The sequence below is a fragment of the Tupaia chinensis genome, unplaced genomic scaffold (assembly GCF_000334495.1).
Source record: "Tupaia chinensis unplaced genomic scaffold, TupChi_1.0 Scaffold000274_1, whole genome shotgun sequence".
In the NCBI taxonomy this organism is placed as follows: domain Eukaryota; kingdom Metazoa; phylum Chordata; class Mammalia; order Scandentia; family Tupaiidae; genus Tupaia; species Tupaia belangeri.
Window position 1 is genome coordinate 2448925 of NW_006159756.1, and position 22088 is coordinate 2471012.

Here is a 22088-nt window from a genome sequence, read left to right on the forward strand (position 1 = left end):
TGCCAGCTTTTCTTGCCATCTTGGCCATGTAAATCTCAGTTCTGTACATCTGTCTCATTCCTTATGATAGTGCTTAGCTTTTTCATAGGTAAGCTTCCTCCTTGCCTTTCGAAGTATCTTTTGAGCTAACTTTTTTCTCAAGTGCTTGATCTTCAGTTCCACAAAGTTCCTTCACTTTTTCTCAAGTGTTTCTGGCACAGCAGGAACCCTTGTCTTGGTGGCTGCCACAGCAGGAACCTTGTTTTTCTTCTCTTGAATGCCCTCCATGATTCTAGCCGGAAAAGAGGACAGGAACTAGATTCTGCCAAAAACTTGAATGAATCTGGAAGTGGATTCTCACTCAGAACCTCCAGGTGAAAGCCGAGGCCAGCCTTTATCTTAATCCCAGCCTTATGAGAACCTAAGCAGAGTACCTAGCTGACTATACCAGACTTCTGACCTATGGAACTGTGAGATAATGCATAGGTGTTGACTTTTTGTTTTTAATTTACAAGAGGTTACATGTGCACCCCAGGAGAGAAAGAGAAAGAAAGGAAAAGAGAGCACCCCTGAGGGAAATTGTCACACTGCAATCTCTTCTCCATTTCTCCCTTTCTCAGGATTTTGAGCATGTATGCATATGAACCTGGCATGTCTCTGAAGTACTAGGTCTGAGACTTGAACTGCACACTCAGGTATGTGAGATCCAGCCACTTTAACTACCATGTCACCAGCTTGCCCCATAGATATTAGATGGTTTTGGTTTTTTGGGTTTTTTTTGAGAGGTTTTTGCTATAGGGTGCGTGCGCTCGCCGGACAGACAGAGAAAGACAGAGAGACAGAAAGCGAGAAATCACCTCCCAGGGGGGATGGCCATGCTGCAATCCTTTCTCCTCCGTTCTCCTCTCGGGATCTTGGGGACGCACGCACACGTGCCCGGCATGAGTTTTAAGCCACCGGGTCCCAGACGCGAACCACAGTCGACTACATGGGAGTCCAGCGACATAGGCATTACGCTAACTGCTGGTCCCGATATTAGATGTTTTTTACTTTGTTTTAGGTTTTTGCCATAGGGTGCACATGCTTGCTACAGAGACAGAAAGAGAACAAAAAAAAGGGAAAGTGAGAAATCAACCCCAGAGGAAATGGCCAAACCACAATGCCTTCTCCTCCACTTCCCCCTCAAGATTTTGGGTGCCCAATGTGATTTTCAAGCTGCTGGGCTACAACCTGAGTCACAGTTAGCCATGTGGGAGTCCAATGCTTTAACCACCATGCCACCTGTTGCCTCTACTCCCAATAGGTATTGTTTTAAAAGCTACTAACCTTGTGGTAATCTGCTATGACAGTAATGGAAAACTACGTATGCAACTTAACTTGTAGTTTTAAGACTTGCTGGGGGGTGGACAAGTGGTTAAGGGTGCTGGACTCCCATATGGTCGACTGTGGTTTGAGTTCCGGACCTGGTGGCCTGCTTTCTCACTTTCCCTCTCTCTCTCACTCTGTCTCTCTCTTCTCTGGTTAAACTGAACTAAATAAAGTTAAATAAAATAATTCTTAAAAAAAAATAAAAAAGACTTGCTAGAGCTCACTCTTATATACACAACTTCTACTTAAAATAGTGTTACTATGAGGATTCTGCCTGCTGCTGAACTATAAATTCTATAACTAAAGAGATAAAAACTGAGTAGGTGAGCCCAAGCCAAAACTTCCTTAATGACGTGACATCCAAAAGTCCCTACTCTGACTAATGAACAGTGGTGCTTTGGACCTCCACTAATCTGAGTCAATTCAGAGTCAGTGTCTAACCATTTCCCAAAATGTAATTCATCTTCCCTAGTATAAAGCTACCTTAGTAAATGGCCAGAGATCCCTGGGAGGAAAACTAGGAGAATGATTGACAGTATATACTTTTGGCTGTGTAACAGGGTTTTCCTTCATTCAAGGACCTCTGAATCAGCGATCCAGTCAAGTCTCAGAATTTGAGGGACCACACTCTTTATTATGCTGATTCAATTCAGACTTCTCTTCATAAGAACTAGAGCTTTTCTACATATAAAACCTGAGTAAAAATTCAGGAGGCAGCCTGCTGATTTTAACTGTAAGGACATTGCAACCACTAGTTTTATCTAATGTCCCTTCAGGCCAAGGTATTATTATTGTGTCAGCTTTGCTGCCCATTATGATAACCACACTCATCTTGTCTTTCGCAAAAAAGTGCCACATTTGTCTGGCGCAAACTAGGAATCCTATCATTCTCAGTAAATTCAGAGAGCCTGGTTTGATGACAGCAGCTCTCAATGGCATTGCTTTACTGCTGAAAAAAACAGCCACCATAATCTTGTTATACTCTATTTTTACTGAAATATTCTATGGAAGAAACTACTTGGTCATTCAAAGCCTTAGCTTCTATAGCTACTTAATTATGAGTGTCTAAAGGTGATATAATTTAAGTAAATGTTTCATCACTACATGCTATAAACAATCACTCTGTCCTTTACCACTGTAAACAGCACTATTAAATTTTTAATCAAAGAACCAATTCCAGATAACTGAGAACCAACTTAGAGAACCCTTCCTTTAGGTTCTGTTTCTTTATAACTGCTACTGTACCATTTCTCTATCTATAAAGGTTTGAACAGAGAAGAACCACTATGAATGATACAGAAAAAAAAAAATTACAGGGGCTGGCAGGTGGCATGGTGGTTGAAGACGCTGGACTCCCACATGGTTGACCATGGTTCAAGTCCTAGACCTGGTGGCTTGCTTTCTCACTTTCTCTCTCTTTCCTTTCTCTCTCTCTCTCCCCTCTCGCTGGTCAAGTTTAAGTAAATAAATAAATAAAATAGAATAAAATCTTTTTTAAAAATTACAGGGATTAAACTTACCACAGCTATGAGAACTTATACAGAATTATACACAAAATATTGCTCCCGGGAAATTAGGAACTGGGCCTTAAGTCAGGCTAGCAGTCAGAACGAAAGCTGGATATGAAGTGGGGAGATCAAGAAGAAATAAAAACTTCTAATAATGAATTGGAACCCACAAGGACAAACTCAACCCTGCAATTGACACCACCTCTAGCCTAGATTACAGGGGCTGGCAGGTGGCATGGTGGTTGAAGACGCTGGACTCCCACATGGTTGACCATGGTTCAAGTCCTAGACCTGGTGGCTTGCTTTCTCACTTTCTCTCTCTTTCCTTTCTCTCTCTCTCTCCCCTCTCGCTGGTCAAGTTTAAGTAAATAAATAAATAAAATAGAATAAAATCTTTTTTAAAAATTACAGGGATTAAACTTACCACAGCTATGAGAACTTATACAGAATTATACACAAAATATTGCTCCCGGGAAATTAGGAACTGGGCCTTAAGTCAGGCTAGCAGTCAGAACGAAAGCTGGATATGAAGTGGGGAGATCAAGAAGAAATAAAAACTTCTAATAATGAATTGGAACCCACAAGGACAAACTCAACCCTGCAATTGACACCACCTCTAGCCTAGATGGCATGCACAACCTACTGAATAATCTAGCACTCTTTGTATGAAACTGAACAAAACTTGGTTCAAGGCTCAAAGATGTTAAAGGAAGAGATCTGATGGAAGTTGTAAGAGCTGCAGATCCAGGTGCTCCCCTCACCAATAAGGTGAGTTTGTAGATCAGATGTAATGTGTGGATGCTGCCACAATGTTTATCACTTCTTGCCAACCTTCACAGGCTGCCTCTTCACTTCTGCTTTCCAAATTTTGTGTGAATTTCTCTTGAAACTGAAACCATACAAGACAGATGAAGTTCCAGCTTAGCTATGTTGACGACAGAAAGTGACCAGATATCAAACCACAAATTTAAGAAGCTCAAAGGATTTCAAGTAAAATGAAAACAAAGAAAGCCACATCTATGCACATCATAGTTATTGAAAGCTAATATAAAGAGAAAAGTCTTAAAAGCAGACAGAGGAAAAACTACTTTCAAAAAGAACAAAAATAATAATGACATCAGACTTCTGAAAAGAAACTATTTAAAACAAGAGGAATGACTCCATAGAACAGTGGTAACATGCTACTCAAGAGCAGCCAGATTGGGACCAGCAGTTGGCGTAATGGCTATATTGCTAGACTCCCATGTAGTTGACTGCAGTTCAAGTCCCCGACCCAGTGACTTAAACTCACGCCACGCACATGTGTGTGTGCCCAAGATCCTGAGAGGAGAAGGGATTATGACATGGTCATCCCCCCCACCAGGGGAGGTGATTTCTCACTTTCTGTCTCTCTGTCTCTTTCTGGCAAGCACACGCACCCTATAGGAAAAACCTCTCCCCAAAAAAACTAGTCAGACCAATATAGAAAATGAAGTTCAATTCCCTTGCCCAGATGGCCTGAAACATGCCAGGCACATGTGTACATGCCCAGGATCCAATGGACTGGAAGACTGGAGAAAGGGGATCTCAGTATGACTGACCAGACTCTGTAGAAGTCACTTTCTCACACTGTCATGTGTGTGCACATGTACTCCATCATGAGTAAAGGAAATTTAAAAAGCAAGAAGATAAATCAATTAAAAAGTCAACATGCTGAAAGAAAAAAAAAATCCAAATTTGAATTCTACACCCATATCCTTCAAGTATAAAGATAAAACAAAACCATTTTCACAAAAATAAAAACTGAGCAACTTGTCACCAGCAGATTTTTATAAAGGAAATTCTATATTTTTAATACAAAAATAAAAGATCTAGGCCTGGCATATGGCCTAGTGGTTAAGGAAACTGGATCCTATATGGTTGACAACACAGTTTAAATCCTGGCCCCAGTGCCTTAAAAAAAAACCACATTGGGTACAAAACCCTGACAAGATGAAGAAGTGAAGAAGGAATTTTGATATGACCATACTCCACTGAGGGGTTCTTGATTCCTCAATTAAAAAGGCAAATACGGGCCAAACCATGGGAGTACGTGCTGGTTAGCACTGCTACTAGACAGGCTGAGGCTACATGGGAGGCCCAGGCTCAATTTCGACACCCTAGAAGCCAGGCATGGGTGAATGTGACTGTGGTCCAAGCTACTCAGAAAACTGAGGCAGAAGGCTTGCAAGCTCATGGCCAGCACAGGCAACACAGGGAGAAAGTACGTGAAAGAGCTAGGAATGGCAGTGTGTGCCCGAAGTTCCAGCTACTCAGGAAACTGAGACAGGAGGAATCAGTCTTTAAGAAAAAAAGGCAAATGATTAGATAAGTCTAAATGAATATTAACCATACAAAACAACAAAAATAATAAAGTCACATATAGGATTAAAATATATGATGACAATGGCTTTTAAGTCAAGAGGTGAATGAAATTGGGTGTATCAAGATCCTTGCATTATACAAAAAAGTAGTAAAATATTAGTATTAGATTGATGAGTCGAGATCATGTTTGGTTTATAATTTAAAGGGTAGGCATTAAAAAAATAGCAAGAGTGAGTAAGTCAGAAGAGATGAGTATACCTTTCTAAGTTAATGGGGAGAAAAATGAAATAATAAAAATAATAAAAAATATTTAATACAAAATAAGGCAAGAAGAGAAAAATGAATATAGAACTGACAGGACAATTAAGACTATGAAAACCCTGACAAGATGAAAAAGTGAAGAAGGAATTTTGGTATGACCATACTCCACTGAGGGGTGCTTGATTCCTCAATTAAAAAGGCAAATATGGGCCAAACCATGGGAGTACATGCTGGTTAGCACTGAGCTCAAATATATCAGTAATTACATTGGTACAGAGCTTTGGTTTTGTATGGTTGGTTGGGTGTTTTGTTTTGGAGAGGTTTTTTTTTTTGTTTGTTTGGTTTTTTTGGCTATAGAGCATGAGTGCTCACCAGAAAGACAGACAGAAAGCAAGAAATCACTCAGGAGAGTGATCGCCACGCCACAATCCCTTCTCCTCCATTCTCCTCTCAGGATCTTGGCCACACACACACACACACTCCACGTTAGTTTAAACCACTGGGTATAGTATTCAAACTGCGGTCGACTACATGGGAGTCCAGCAACATAACCATTACACCGCCTGCTGGTCTCTGTACAGAGATGTTTTTATTCATAACAACAACAAAAAAATACTACTAAAATGGAATGATTAAAAAACCTAAACACATGTTATTTACAAGAGAAACTAGTAAAATTAAGATACAGAACGGTTAAAGAAAATGACAGAAAATAATCCATACAAAAGTAGTAGGTTAATATGTATCATACATAATAGTTTTTCAAGGTAAAAACATTATTAAGGAAATGAGACTATGCCTACTCTGTAAATGTAAAGATTAACTTTGCACAAGGATCAAGGACTTCACTGGGGGACCAGCAGTTAGCGTAATGGCTATGTCGCTGAACTCCCATGTAGTCAACCGCGGTTCAAGTCCCTGACCCGGTGGCTTAAACTCATGCTGGGTGCATATGTGTGTGTGCCCAAGATCCTGAGAGGAGAATGGAGGAGAAGGGATTGCGATGTGGCCATTCCCCCCCCGGGGGGGGTGATTTCTCGCTTTCTGTCTCTCTGTCTCTGTCTGTCTGTCTGGCAAGCACATGTGCCCTATAGCAAAAACCTTTCCAAAAAAAAAAAAAGAGTGTAAGTAATTTAAGTGTTTATAATTATTTTAAATGAAAAGGGAAAGCAAAATTCTATGTACAGTATGAACATATCAAAATAAGCAAAGAAAAAAAAGCTGGAAAATATACACCAAGTGATTGTCACTTGAGAATAACACAAAGCAGATACTGTATTCTCTAATTTTCTGCATTAAAAATAACAAACCATATTTTGCATTTATGTAGGAAAAACTAAATTATATTCCATTTTTTAAGAGATTTTTGCTATAGGGAATATACGCTCACTAGAGAGATAAAAAGCAAGAAATCACTCCCCAGAGAGGATGGGCCATGCCGCAATCCCTTCTCCTCCACTCTCCTCTCAGGATTTCATGTGCACACTAATGTGCACCCAATGTGTTTTAAGCCACTGGGTCCAGGACTTGAACCACGGTCAACTACATGGGAGTCCAGCAACGTGACCACTACACCATCTGCTGGTCCCAACATATTCCATGTTTTAAAAGTTTCATACCCAAACAAACTCTTCTCCCCATGACTATCAAATAAAGGATAAGATGAACAGCGAGGTTAGAAGGAATCAGTTCAAAAAAACTGGAAGGGTTGAGAGGAGTCCAGGAGTAAGTCTAGTCATGAAAGGATACTGCGAAGGACACCCATCCCTGTGTTCAGAGTCCTGGAAAGCCTCCAAAAAACAGAAGGAGGAAGCAGCAGTTGTAAAGCAGAAGGTAGGGCTCAGGGGCAGAGGTCATGAAGACCAAATAGTGTAGGCATCAGAAACCCAAAGACACTAAGGAATAAAATGTGAGGGAATCATTATCTGAGCAGAAGGACTGAGGACAGTGGAAACAAAAAAAAAGTTTCTGCTGAGCCAGATTTGGTCTGAGTGTGAGGCGGAGCACAAGGGAAGGGAATTATAACAGGCTAGCATGCAAAGCATCCTACTCTTGCCCTAAGTTAGGCCTCTTGATCACAAGCTGTGAAAAGCCTAGTTTTGTACACCCTCCCAACTATGCCACCAGATCTTTTCAACCTGATGTGGAAACCAGGTGACTATCATACCAAGAGCCCTTATATACAAGAGCAAGTAGAAAAAGTGAAACTCACCAGTCAAAGCCAAAGTATTCGTTTGATATTTCTAACCACACAAACAGCCAAATCACAGACATGACAAATGAAATGGTCAGGAATGCACAAAATACTTGCTCTGTCTGGGAAAAGAAAGAAGTATAATTTAGTCTATTTATCCACATTACATCAGCAATTTCTGGGTACTCTTACCAAAGGTTAGCTTAGATACAGTGCCATGTAGTACCCTACTCCCCTTTCTACCCCTACTAAATCTTTTTTGTTGTTGTTGTTGAGAGGTTTTTGCTATAGGGCGTGTGTGCTTGTCAGAAAGACAGAGAGAGAGAGAGACAGAGAGACAGAAAGCAAGAAATCACCCCCCAGGGGTTATGGCCACACAGCAATCCCTTCTCCTCTATTCTTCTCTCAGGATCTTGAGCACACACACACGCGCCCAGAGTGATTTTAAGCCACCAGGTCCGGAACTCAAACCGCAGTCGATGACATGGGAGTCCAGCAACATAGCCATTACTCCCTCCCCTACCAAATTTTGCATATGCCTATTTTCAGCATTTATTACACTAAACCATAATTATCTGTTTCTATGTTTATGTCTGATCCCATAGCTTTCTTGTTTTAGTTCTGCTTTAGGACACATGTACTCGCCAGAGAAAGACAGTGAGAGAGAGAGTGAGAAATCACTCCTAAGGGGTGATGGCCACACCACAATCCCTTCTCCTCCATTTTCCTCCTGGGATTTTGGGTGGGCACCCATGCGTACGTGCCCAGTATGATATCAAAGCCACTAGGTCTGCGACACAAATCATGGTTGGCCATGTGGGAGTCCAGTGCCTTAACTACCACATCACCAGCCAAAACAAGTTAGCCCTGCCCAACATGTTTTCTAAGTTACAGGGTCCAGGACTCCATCTACACAGTCAGCCATGGGGAATCTAGCCACCTTAACCTCCAGATCACTTGTTGGTCCAGAGGATATCTTTATGGGGGAAGTATTCTAATTGAGCCTTGAAGGCAAACTCCCACACTGAAAAGCAAATTCAGCCATGTCACAGCTGCCAAATCTTTCCCCAGAGGATTAAGTCTGGGTTACTATATGAGTTATGATCTTAAAAGCCACTCTCATATGAGTAAGAAATCAATACTTACAGCTATTACATGTAAACTAGTAGCTATAATTAAAAATTAAGATTTAAAAAAGAAGACAAAAAATCTTTTAGAGAAAGGAATACATTCAAACTTTTGTTCTAGGAAAAGCATCTATTTTAATTAAGTAGTATGGCCCACAAAAAAAAAATCACCTGTTTGGTACACTTTTTTATGTTAATAATGAAAAGAATAGGAAAGACCTGTGGCCTCATAGTTAAGAAAGCTGGATCCCCACCTGAAAGACAGTGCAGTTTGAATCCTATACCTAGCAGCTCAAGAAACATGCTGGGCAGGGGTCAGTAGGTTGCGTAGTAGTTAAGGGCGCTGGACTCCCACATCTGATACTGGACCTAGCAGCTTTCGCTTTCTCTCTCTCCCTCTCTCTCTCTCTCTCTCTCTCTCCCCCTCTCCCTCTCCCTCCCTCCCTCTCCTCCCCCATTCTCTGGTCAAAATAAAATTAAATTAAATTAATAAAGTTAAATAAAATAATTTTTTAAAAAAGAAGAAAAGAAACATTTTGAGCATGCATGCACACTTGCTCAAAATCCCCACCGTATGACACAGAGAAAAGACTGTGGCATGACCATATCCCATTGCAGGGTTCTTTCTCTCTCTCTTTCTCTCTCTCTCTCTCTCTCTCTCTGGTGAAAACAGAAAAGTCTAGCAAATAAAATAATAATAATAAAAAGAAATAATCTCTGCCCTAAATTCTGAGGTTATTATGAAGAATAAGAATAAATAAATTAAAAAAAAAAAAACAGAAAAGTAGAAAGATCATTCCATAAAGCTAATACGTAGAAGATACCAAAGCTGTAAACTATAACTATATGAGAGTAGGAGGACAAAAAGTACAGGCTTTGACTACATGGGAGTCCAATGACATAGCCATTACGCCAACTGCTGGTCCCAGTTGTTTTGTTGTTTTTTGATCCAGCTGTCTTAACAACCATACCACCAGCTGGTCCAACAGCAGCTCTTCAATCTTCACAGTAAAGCCTATTGGTGGGAACTATGCTATTATTTCCATAATTCTGATGACTGATCTGAAGCCCTGGGATATTAAATAAATAACTTGCTCAAGTTCCTACCATGATGGAACTCTAACTGGAGGTAGTAGTGAAATCATATTTGAAAAATGGCAGGCTTTCTCCAAAACACAAAATCTTATTAGCACTTTTGCTATAGCTACACTCCTTCCCCTGAGGGGGAAAAAAAAGGTCCTGAGAAATATCTTGGGACTTGAGAATAATCCAGTTCAATTCCCCAACTATATAGAGGCCTAGAGCTATCACACAATCAGTCAAGGACAGAATTGGAATTGGGACCCATACATACTCCCAGGCCTTGGTTTGTGAATGTCACCTTTCCCAGGAAGCCTCCCTTTACTTTTCTCAAAATGTCCTCCTTTATAGTTCATGTGACTTACTATCTCATCCCTAAGTAATAACTGTTGAAATCTCTCTACTTTCTCCATCTTTACATCCAGGCTACTAACAACTCTTATTGAAGGCAAAAAATTTCCCTATCTTAATTTTGTTCCTTCTAATACATTTTGTACATAATAAAATAATCATTTTAAAACATATTTCAGACCACATCACCAGCTTTAAATCTTCAGGGGCTCTTTACTACTTACATGGCATAGGTCAAATTATTCAATGCACATAACATCTGGCCCGTCTCCTGCTCTAGTTTCACATTTCCCATCATTCTCCATTTAAAACCTCTGCCCAATCTAAAACCAGCCTTCTAAGACTGGCCCCACAGCTCAGCACTTAAGTGCTGAATCGGATCCCACATGGCTGACTGGGGTTGGAATCCCAGCTCTGGGTGCAACATGGCAAGTGTGCACACTCATGCCTAGGATCCTGACAGGATGGAGAATCAAAGGAAAATGGATGTGGCATGACCAGGCCCCACTGTGGGTTGCTTCTCTCTTTCTGTCATGTATATGCACACTCTATCATAAATAAAATAAAATAAACCTTCTACCAATCTCCAAACTCACCATGCCCTTTAACCCCTTCTCTAAAACCATTTCTTCCATCATTCACAATTCTTTACCTATCCGATTCTTATTCACCCTTCCATTTTCTAAGTAATCTTTGACCTCTCGCTCGCTAGTGCACATACATGCTTCTATTAGCACGTCTCTGACTATATTAAGACTGTAGGGGGACCAGCAATTAGCATAATGGCTATGTCGCTGGACTCCCATGTAGTCGACTGCATTTTGTGTCCTGGACTCAGTGGCTTAAAACTCATGTGGGCGCATGTGCGTGCGTGCCCAAGATCCCTAGAGGAGAATGGAGAAGAAGGGATTGCAGCGTGGCCATCCCCCCTGGGGGGTGATTTCTCACTTTCCATCTCTGTCTCTCTCTGTCTGTCTGGCGAGCACCCCCGTGTTGGCTGGCGAGCCCCTCCCCCCGATAGCAAAAAAAAAAAAAAACCCCTTTAAAAAAAAAAAAAGAAAAAAGACTGTATGTCTTTCCCGTCAGTAAACTGAATTCCTCAAGAACAGAAACCATGCCTGAACCACTTTTCTGTTATCCTCAGTCACTAGCCATGGCCAACCACAGTTCAAGTCCTGGACCTGGCAGTTTGCTTTTTCTCTCTAGCTTTCTCTCTCATCTCCCTAGCTAGACTGTGTTTACAGATAATTGAAAGAACATGTCTGGTGTCTTTGTCTCACTTCAGCTCATTATTTGATGTCTTATACCACAGAATTCACCAAAGGGTCTCAACATACAGTTTAGGAAAAAATAAAGGGGTGGGGGGGCTCTCAGTGAGGCTGCGCCACATACCACCACTTGGCCTTAGAACTCATTAGGGAAAATCAGGCACTAGGCTCACCAACAATAAAGGAGCACTTTGTTTCCCACTTGCTTTCTTCTTTAACTATATTTTTTAATTTCAAGAAAAGCAGATTTAACTTTAATAAATCAAAGAAATGCTAAGAAAATATGCTTAAAACTTAAAGTGAGGAAACAGGTTGGGATTCTGTTCAAATAGTAGGTACAAGAACCTATCGGCAACTCAAGACAAGAAAAAAATCTTTAAAACTGAAAACAAAGCCTAGGAAAAAAATCAACAATGTTTTAGTCAAAAGTCATAAAATTCTATCTCACCAGTTCAGTCTCATGTACTTTATCTTTTGTTGTGATTCAATTTTCCCAGTTAAATTCTGGGATATAATATTCAACTCCAGACTTTTCCGCATGATTAAGTTGGCCATTTTCTTAGTTTTTGAAGTCTTATTGCCTTTTTTTTTTTTCCTTCCTCATGAGCATAGCTCTATTGGAAAACTCAGAGAAAATTAAGGACTCAGACATTCCTATAACCCCTAGCCAAAAGCATCTAATTGCAGGACCAGCAGATGGCAGGATGGTTATATCACTGGACTCCCATATAGTTGACTGTGGCTCAACTCTTGGACCCAGTGGCCTAAAACTCATGCCAGGCGTGTGTGGGTGTGTGCCCAAAATCCAAAGAGGAAAATGAAGAAGTAATTGTGGCATGGTCATCCCCCCTAGCGGGTTATTTCTCGCTTTCTGTCTCTCTGTCTCTCTAGCAAGTGTGCCCTACAACAAAATCTCTCTCATAATTTAAAAAAAAAAAAAAAACTCACGCAGGGCGCATGTGTGTGCATGCCCAAAATCCTGAGAGAAGAATGGAAGAGAAGGAATTGCAGCTTGGCCATTCTCCCTGGGGAGTTATTTCTCATTTTCTATCTCTCTGGCCATCGTATATACCCTATAGTAAAAAGTCTCTCCCTAGGGAGAAAAAAAAAAGTGTCTAATTGAACCATAATCTCACTTTTTCATCAATGTATTCACTAAATTAACACATATAAAAGCTAATGAATAAATAAATAAATTTAAAAGGTATTAAGGAAAAGCAGGGCTAGTCAGTGGCCTGGTGGTTAAGACAGCTATATCCCATTCAACTATGCAGTATGAGTCCCACACCCAGCAGCTTAAAACACATCAGGCAGGTGGGCATGCATGCCCAAAACCTCTAAGAGAAATGGAGAAGGGATTGTGGCATGACCATCCCCCACAGGAGAAGCTTTCTCTCTCTCTTGGGTGAGCACATATACCCTTTGGCAAATTTTTAAAAGGCTTAAAGAAAAAAATAAAGATAGAAAGAAAGAAAATTAAGAAAACAAGTTCCCAGGACCAGCAGATGGCATAACGGCTACATCGCTGGACTCCCACGTAGTTGACCGCAATTTGAGTTCCGAACCCAGCGGCTTAAACTCATGCCAGGCGCGTGTGTGTGTGTGTGCCCAAGATCCCAAGAGGAGAATGGAGGAGAAGGGATTGCAATGTGGCCATCCCCCTGGGAGTGATTTCTTGCTTTCTGTCTCTCTTTCTCTCTCTGTCTTTCTGGTGAGCGCATGTGCCCTATAGCAACCCCCGCCCCCCCCAAAAATAGCAGGTACCCATTTCAGTAAATTTAACTTTGGCTCCAGAATTGGAACAGTACTTTCATAAAAACCTGGAACCCTACTATTCCCAGAATTAGTACCCCAGTGAACCCTCATGGGGCCATCAGAAGCCAGCCCATGCACCCCACATCTGAGAAAGGGTGGTCCAGGTCCTTCCCATTTCTGTGTACCCGAGTGCAGCAACAGGATCCAAGTTTAGTTTTCTCCCACTTTCGGAATTTCCACCGGCAACTGTAGCAGCCAGTAAGGAAGGTGATATAACGTCGGCGGTCAAACAGGTGTGCAATCCATGAATTAATCTTTTTCTTTTTTCCTTTCTTCTTCCTTTCAGAGTCAATCTTGTTGGGCTTAAGCATGACTTACCCTCTGCTGGAAAGACAAATAAAAATATCAGGATCTAGTATACTTCCCCTTAATGTGTCCTCTCCCATCAAAAGAGAAAGAGACCCTAAAATCTTGGACTACAATTGCTGATTTGTCTATTTTTCCTTGGAAGTTTTATTAGTTTTTGATTTATGTTATTTTAAAATCTGTTATTACCTGCAAAAGTGTTTAGAAATATTATGTCTTCTTGGTTGACTATTAATGACCTTTATCCCTAGTAATATTCTTGCTCTTAAATATACTTATATTAATTTTGCCATTCCAGTTTTCTTTTAATTAGTGTTATCAAAGTATATATTTTCCAGGACCAGCAGTTAGCGTAATGGCTATGTTGCTGGACTCCCACGTAGTCGACTGTGGTTCGCGTCCTGGACCTGGTGGCTTAAACTCATGCTGGGTGCATGTGTGTGCGTGCCCAGATCCCGAGAGGAGAATGGGAGAGAGGGGATTGCTGCGTGGCCATTTCCCTTGGGAGGTGATTTCTCACTTTCTGTCTCTCTGTCTCTCTCTATCTGGTGAGCGCACGCGCCCTATAGCAAAAACCTCTTCAAAAAAAATAATAATAAAATAAAATAATAAAAATATTTTTCCATGCTTTTAATTTTAATTTGTTCATTTATATTTAAAGAAGATGAATATGACAAACATAACTTGCTTTTTAAAACCCGACAGCTAGCAGGGTAGCAAGTGGTTAAGCCCTATGGGGAGCTAGATGCCACACTGCTGATTACAGTTAAAATCCCAGTCCTGGTAACTTAAAAAACATGCCAGGGGGCTCAGCAGGTGGCAAGGTGGTTAAGGCACTGGACTCCCAGACTGCCAATTTTAGTTCAAGTCCCAGACCTGGTGGCTTGAAAATCACACTGGGGATATGCACAAGTGTGCCCAAAATCCCAGGACGAAAATGGAGGAAAGGGATTGCAGGGTGGCCATCCTCCTAGGGAGTGATTTCTCACTTTTCCTCTCACTGTCTCGCTGTACTGAGTGCACACACCCTGTGTGTGGGGGGGAAAAAAACTTTAAAAAAAAAAGTAAAAGAAAAACATGCAAGGTTCATGTGCATGCATCCCAGAATATTGACAGGATGAAAAACAGAGAAAAGTGATTGTAATTTAACCACATTCCACTCAGGTGTGATTTCTTCTTCTCTCTTGCCCCCTGAAGTGCACACACTCCAGGCAATAACAAAATATATAGAAAATAAAGCTCAACTGACAATGTCTGCCTTTAAAAGTTAAAGGTTGGGACCAGTAGGTGACATGGAGGTTAAGGTGCTGGACTCTCACATAGCCAACAGCAGCCTGAGTCTCAAACCCAGAGGATTGAAAATCATGCCAGGCACATGCCCACACACCTTCAAAATCCCAAGAAAAGAATGGTGGAGAGGGGACTGTGATGTGGCCATCTCCACTCGCTCTCCTTCTTTGTCAAGCACATGTGCCCCATGACAAAAAAATAAAACCTTTAAAAAGGGGGAGGGGGGTACCTAAATGACTATTTACATTTAATTTAGTTATGTATATGCTTGGATTTAAAACTACAAACTTGCTTTGTTTTCTCTTTGTTCCATTTGTTCTTATTTTCTATTCACTCTTGCTGCCTTCTTTTGGGGAAAATACAACCACTTTAGAAAATAATTTGGTAGTTTCCTGTAAATTTAAATACACACAAGAACAGTCTATGAATCCCACTTCTTAGTACTAACCTAAGTGAAATGAAAACTTAGTTCATAGAAAGACATTTCCAATTTTTGTCTTCAATATTTACAGAAACTTTACTTGTAAGTAATGGCTATGTTGCTGGACTCCCACGTAGTCGACTGTGGTTCGCGTCCTGGACCTGGTGGCTTAAACTCATGCTGGGTGCATGTGTGTGCGTGCCCAGATCCCGAGCGGAGAATGGGAGAGAGGGGATTGCTGCGTGGCCATTTCCCTTGGGAGGTGATTTCTCACTTTCTGTCTCTCTGTCTCTCTCTATCTGGTGAGCGCACGCGCCCTATAGCAAAAACCTCTTCAAAAAAAATAATAATAAAATAAAATAATAAAAATATTTTTCCATGCTTTTAATTTTAATTTGTTCATTTATATTTAAAGAAGATGAATATGACAAACATAACTTGCTTTTTAAAACCCGACAGCTAGCAGGGTAGCAAGTGGTTAAGCCCTATGGGGAGCTAGATGCCACACTGCTGATTACAGTTAAAATCCCAGTCCTGGTAACTTAAAAAACATGCCAGGGGGCTCAGCAGGTGGCAAGGTGGTTAAGGCACTGGACTCCCAGACTGCCAATTTTAGTTCAAGTCCCAGACCTGGTGGCTTGAAAATCACACTGGGGATATGCACAAGTGTGCCCAAAATCCCAGGACGAAAATGGAGGAAAGGGATTGCAGGGTGGCCATCCTCCTAGGGAGTGATTTCTCACTTTTCCTCTCACTGTCTCGCTGTACTGAGTGCACACACCCTGTGTGTGGGGGGGAAAAAAACTTTAAAAAAAAAAGTAAAAGAAAAACATGCAAGGTTCATGTGCATGCATCCCAGAATATTGACAGGATGAAAAACAGAGAAAAGTGATTGTAATTTAACCACATTCCACTCAGGTGTGATTTCTTCTTCTCTCTTGCCCCCTGAAGTGCACACACTCCAGGCAATAACAAAATATATAGAAAATAAAGCTCAACTGACAATGTCTGCCTTTAAAAGTTAAAGGTTGGGACCAGTAGGTGACATGGAGGTTAAGGTGCTGGACTCTCACATAGCCAACAGCAGCCTGAGTCTCAAACCCAGAGGATTGAAAATCATGCCAGGCACATGCCCACACACCTTCAAAATCCCAAGAAAAGAATGGTGGAGAGGGGACTGTGATGTGGCCATCTCCACTCGCTCTCCTTCTTTGTCAAGCACATGTGCCCCATGACAAAAAAATAAAACCTTTAAAAAGGGGGAGGGGGGTACCTAAATGACTATTTACATTTAATTTAGTTATGTATATGCTTGGATTTAAAACTACAAACTTGCTTTGTTTTCTCTTTGTTCCATTTGTTCTTATTTTCTATTCACTCTTGCTGCCTTCTTTTGGGGAAAATACAACCACTTTAGAAAATAATTTGGTAGTTTCCTGTAAATTTAAATACACACAAGAACAGTCTATGAATCCCACTTCTTAGTACTAACCTAAGTGAAATGAAAACTTAGTTCATAGAAAGACATTTCCAATTTTTGTCTTCAATATTTACAGAAACTTTACTTGTAATCACCATAAACTGGACACAATCCAAATGTCCTTCAAAAGGTGAATGAATAAACAAACTGACATACATGTAACACTACTCAGCCATACAAAGAACACTCCTTGATCATACAACATGAATAAAGCTTTGAATGTATTATGCCAAATGAAAGAACTCACACTCAAAATAGTTTATGACTAATTTATATGGCATTTTTTGAGATACACAAAACTACAGAAATGGCAACAGATCAGTGGTTGCCAGAAGCTAAAAGTAGAGGAAGGGGAGATAACTAAAAAAAGGACATGGGAAAATATTTTAGAATGATGAAACTGTCCTGCATCTTAATTGTGATGTGGTTACACAACTGTATGCATTTGTCAAAATTTGTATATACACTAAAAAGGATTAAGTTTAGTGTGTATAAGTCCTACTGCAATTAAAAGAAATTCCATAAATCATATGGTTTGATGTGTGGACTTCTCTGTCTCTTCCTCTTTCTCTCTCTTTCTTTCTTCATGGGGTGTGAACCCCAAAACAGTCCTCATACCAATATCCACTCCCAGTCTCAGCCAGCCTGGTAGTGGGTGCTCAAAGGGTTCCAGAACACAAACCCCAGACTTTTCCCACATACACTCATTTGCACTAAAACTGCTCCACTGCCTAGCCCTGATGTGTGGATCTTAATTGGAACATATAAAAAGACTTTTTGGAAGAAACTGTAGAAATTTGAATACAGGGCCAGCCAGGTGGCGTGGTGTTTAAAATGGCTGAATCCCACATGGCAAATTATGTGGTTTGAATCCCAGACCCAGTGGCTTGAAAAACACACTGGGCATATGTGTATGCATGTCCACAATACCAGGAGGAGAGTGGAGGAGAAGGGACTGCAGGTGGTCATCCCCCCTGGGAAATGATTTCTCACCTTCTCTCTCTGTCTCTCCCTGTTGAATCCATGTGATCTAGAGCAAATTTTAAAAAAATAAGTGAGACCAGCAGTTGGTGTAATGGCTATGTCACTGGACTCCCATGTAGTCGACCGCGGTTCAAGTCCCAGAACCAGTGGCTTAAATGCACGCCAGACACAGGTGCATGCATGCCCAAGATCCCAAGAGTAGAAGGGATGGTGATATGGCCAACTCCCTGGGGGGGAGGGGTGATTTCTCGCTTTCTGTCTCTCTTTCTGGCGAGCATATGTGCCCCACAGCAAAAACCTCTCCACAAAAAAAAAAAAAAAAAAAAAAAAAACCAGGTGGAGTAATGGTTAAGGCAGTAGATTCCCATGTAATTGACTGCAGTTCAACTCCCAGACTCAGCAGCTTGAAATTCATGCTGGGTATGTGTGCATGTGTGCTCAAAATCCAAAAAGACTAAAAGAGAAGGGATTGCAGCATGGCCATGCCCCCCGGGGGGTGATTTCTTGCTTTCTGTCTCTCTGTCTCTCTAATGAGCTCACATGCCCTCTAGCAAAAATTAAACACACATACAATGGAGGAAGGAGCCAGCAGGCAGTACAGTGGTAGAGGTACTGGATCCCACATGGTCCACTCTGTGGTTTGAGTCTCTGACCCACAGTGTGTTCAAAAACACAAAAACACACTGTGTGTGTGTGTGTGTGTGTGTGTGTGTGTGTGTGTGTGTGTATGCACCTGAAATCCCAAGAGAATGGAGAAGGAGGAATTGTGCAATGGCCATTCCCCTGGGAGATGATTTCTCACTTTCCCTCTCTCTCTGTCTCACGCATCCTATGCAAACAAACAAACAAACAAACAAAACACATTAATAGGATGGGAGAGGGCAAAGTAAAATAAAAATGATTAATCTAAAAGAAAGCAAATAAAAGTGAATAGAAAAATGCCAGATTTAAACCTAAATAAATATAAATGGACTACTCAAAAAAAAAAGGAAAATTGTCTAACTAGAAGAATGATAAAATCTAACCATAGATTCCTTACAAATGTTCGCTTTGTTGAGATGGAAAGTAAATGAATAGAGAATAAGCCTTTTACGTGTATCAGTTTTTTTTTTTTTTTTGAGAGATTTTCACTGTAGGGCGCGTGCGCTCGCCAGACAGACAGAGAGAGACATAGAGACAGAAAGCAAGAAATCACCCCCCAAGGGGGATGGTCACGCCGCAATCCCTTCTCCTCCATTCTCCTCTCAGGGTCTTGGGCACGCACGCACACACGCCCGGCGTGAGTTTTAAGCCACCGGGTCCGGGACACGAACCACGGTCGACTACGTGGGAGTCCAGCGACATAGCCATTACGCTAACTGCTGGTTCCCACATGTATCAGTTTTATTGCCTGGACAGTGCCACGTGCCAACCAAACACAAAATCTCAGTCACAGTTAACAGTTTATTTCTCATGGGACCAGCAGTTAGCATAATGGCTATGTTGCTGGACTCCCATGTAGTTGACTGTGCTTCGAGTCCTGGACCTGGGGGCTTAAACTCATGCCAGGCGCATGTGCATGTGTGCCCCCAAGATCCCGAGAGGAGAATGAAGGAGAAGGGATTGTGGTGTGGCCATCCTCCTGGGGTGTGATTTCTCGCTTTCTGTCTCTTTCTTTCTTTCTGGTGAGCACACGCACCCTATAGCAAAAATAAAAACTCTAAAAAAAAAAAAAAAAAAGGAAGAAAAACAGTTTATTGCTTACACAGCTGAGCTCATCAGCATTCTATTCTGCTGATCTAGGCTGGGTCAACTAGTATAACTGAAATTACTTGCCTCTGCTCCAGGTGACACTCAAACAGGTTGGCCTGTGTATGGTCTCAGGTGATGGAAGGTGTCCAAGAAAGCCAGTCAAGCTCATTTTACACCTCTGCTTCAGGGGATGTCTGTTCACATCCCAAAGTCAAAAATCAAGGCAGATCACTTCATGTTAGGAGAACACAACAAAGTTATAAGATGAAGGGTATGAAAACAAAAGGTGAAATTTAAGGAAGGGTAAAGAAAGGGGAACAAATGCTATCATGTACTTCACTATATGACCAGCATACAAGTAAAAATTGAGGCAAAAAAAGCATTCTCAAGATAAAGAGGGACATTTTATAATGATGTAAAAAGATTTTTTAAAAGGATTTTCAATTTGTAGGTGCCAACTCACATGATGTCTAAATGAAAAACAGACAAATCCACAGTCATAGATTTAGCATCTCTTTCCATCTTAATAAAGAAAAGGGTAAGTATACCAAAAAGCCTGTAAACATAAAGTCTTATTAACACAAGACACAGAACTCAACATCTGCAGAACATATATTCCATTCAAATGGGCAAGGCACAGTTATCAAAAGTGATCATATACTGGTTCACACAACTGGTTTCAATAAACTTTAAAGAACTGACATCTTGGGCCATTCAGGAGGCAGTGGTTAAGGCTACTGAATCCCACAAGGCTGTGAGGCTCAATCTGTATGGACCAGCTTGAAAAACACTCTGGGAGAGTGTGTGCACATGCCTAAAATCCCTAGAGGAGACTGGAGAAGGGAAAGTGTGGTCAGACCTTGGGGGTGCTTTCTCATCCCTCTCTGGCGAGCACACATGCCCTATAACGAATTAAAAAACAAAATAACAAAAATGAAGTTAACATTTAAAGAATATATTTTCAACTACAGCACCATGTAGCCAGAAACTGGTAAGAAAAAGATAACTAGAAAATTCCACATTCAGGAATTAAATATAAAGCCCATGGGTTGACAGAAATTAATAATAATGGAAATGAGAAAAAAAAGTCTGATTTGGTTGATGATGTACAGAACTTGGCGTGACTACTTGCAAATACTGGTGTGTCCAAGCACAGACGTAGTGAACAACAGCATTATGATTAGGAGGATGGTAAATGCTCAGACACTGAATACAACACAGCTGTCATGTGGTGCAGCAAGGGGCAGTTTTGGAAGGGGAGCAAGAGAGAGAGGGAGAGTTTACCGCATTCAAATGCACGAATTAAAAAGAGGTTCGAATCACTCTTATTGGCTGCCCAAGCAGTTACAGCCAATCTGTACTCAAGTCTGCAGAAGGAGGACAGGACTCAGGTTTGCCTTTCAGGTTGCTTTAATTACAGAGAAAGGGGGGTTTACAGAGCATCCTATGCTGGCCCAGCAAAGGAGAATGCAGCCCCGCAAAGGCGCAAAGGATGCCGAGTACCGAGGCATAGTCGGTGAGCTGGAGATGAGCTCCACGAAGATCTCAGGGAATGATGGTGGCAGCTGCCATGAGATGACCCAGGGCAAATAAGGAGGAAAAGTCCACCCAGTAATCCTAGAGTACGGAGGTCGCAACCAGTAGTTGACAGAAGAACATCAAAGACTGCAAAGCAGAGGACTGTCAGGGAGAGGAGGAGACAGCGTGCCAAACTGACAGAGCCTCCAGCAGCAAAGGAGGTCTCAGATGCAGCCAGCCGGATCTGGCCCAAGTGGAGGACAGAGCTGATGAGCTGGGCTCAGGCTTTTTTATGTCTCATTTTGACAGGCTCACGGTGACTTGACAAGACATCAAAATATTTTTTGTAATATTTTACATGTAAGTCTCTGGGATTTTGGTCCAAACAAATTGGGATCTGTTTACATATTTTTGCCGGTCACAAGGGGGGGTGAAGCATAGACCGCGCTTACGTCTTTCGTGCTATCAGTCAGCATATGGCCTAGTCTGCTATTAGTGATAAGCACTAGGGTGTTGGCTGAATGCTGAATTTCCGGGAACATAACTAATGCCAATCTGAATGTACTACAAAATGGAGTCAGGTACGCTCTCCGCAGCAGCGTTACAAGCATTCTCTTCACAGCAAACTACGAAGCATTAAACAATATGTCAAGTGTAACGATTCTTGACAGCAAGTAAAGGAACATACTAGGTGTAACAGCAGCTTTTACCGAAACCATCGCCATCACGATTTTCTCTCGCCCTGCCGGGTGCTGAAGCCCACAGAATTCGCGAACAGCGGCGGGCGACGGTAAACCCAGCACTGCCCCTCCAAGCCTCGGCGACGATTCCGCGTCACTCACCAGCCTGACGTCAGCCACTCCTCACCGGCACCTCAGAACACGTTCGAACGTTCACTCGGAACCGTTGGTTTTCCCCTCCAAAACCCATCCTTCGCTACGGCGGTGCCACGTCAGCAGAGGCCACCGTGGTGCCGAGGGGACACGGAGGAGGCCGACGCGCCACGCAGAGCTGGAAGACCGGGGGACTCGGCAGCCGCTCCTCCTCCCCGTACGGCCGCGGGG

The 22088-nt window shown here is 41.7% G+C and overlaps 1 protein-coding gene across 1 annotated transcript in view; it reads right to left on the reverse strand.

The window, feature by feature from the left end:
• The window catches only part of GDPD4 (glycerophosphodiester phosphodiesterase domain containing 4), a 79382-nt gene extending 57350 nt beyond the window's left edge, over positions 1-22032 (reverse strand). Inside the window, exons 1-3 of the mRNA XM_006149971.1 lie at positions 21867-22032; positions 13420-13618; positions 7672-7775 (exon numbers count right to left, since the gene is read on the reverse strand). Coding sequence (XP_006150033.1) covers positions 7672-7775; positions 13420-13605 — 290 coding nt within the window. The 5' untranslated portion in view covers positions 13606-13618; positions 21867-22032. The remainder of the gene's footprint in view (positions 1-7671; positions 7776-13419; positions 13619-21866) is intronic.
• Between the last annotated feature and the right edge of the window lie 56 nt (positions 22033-22088).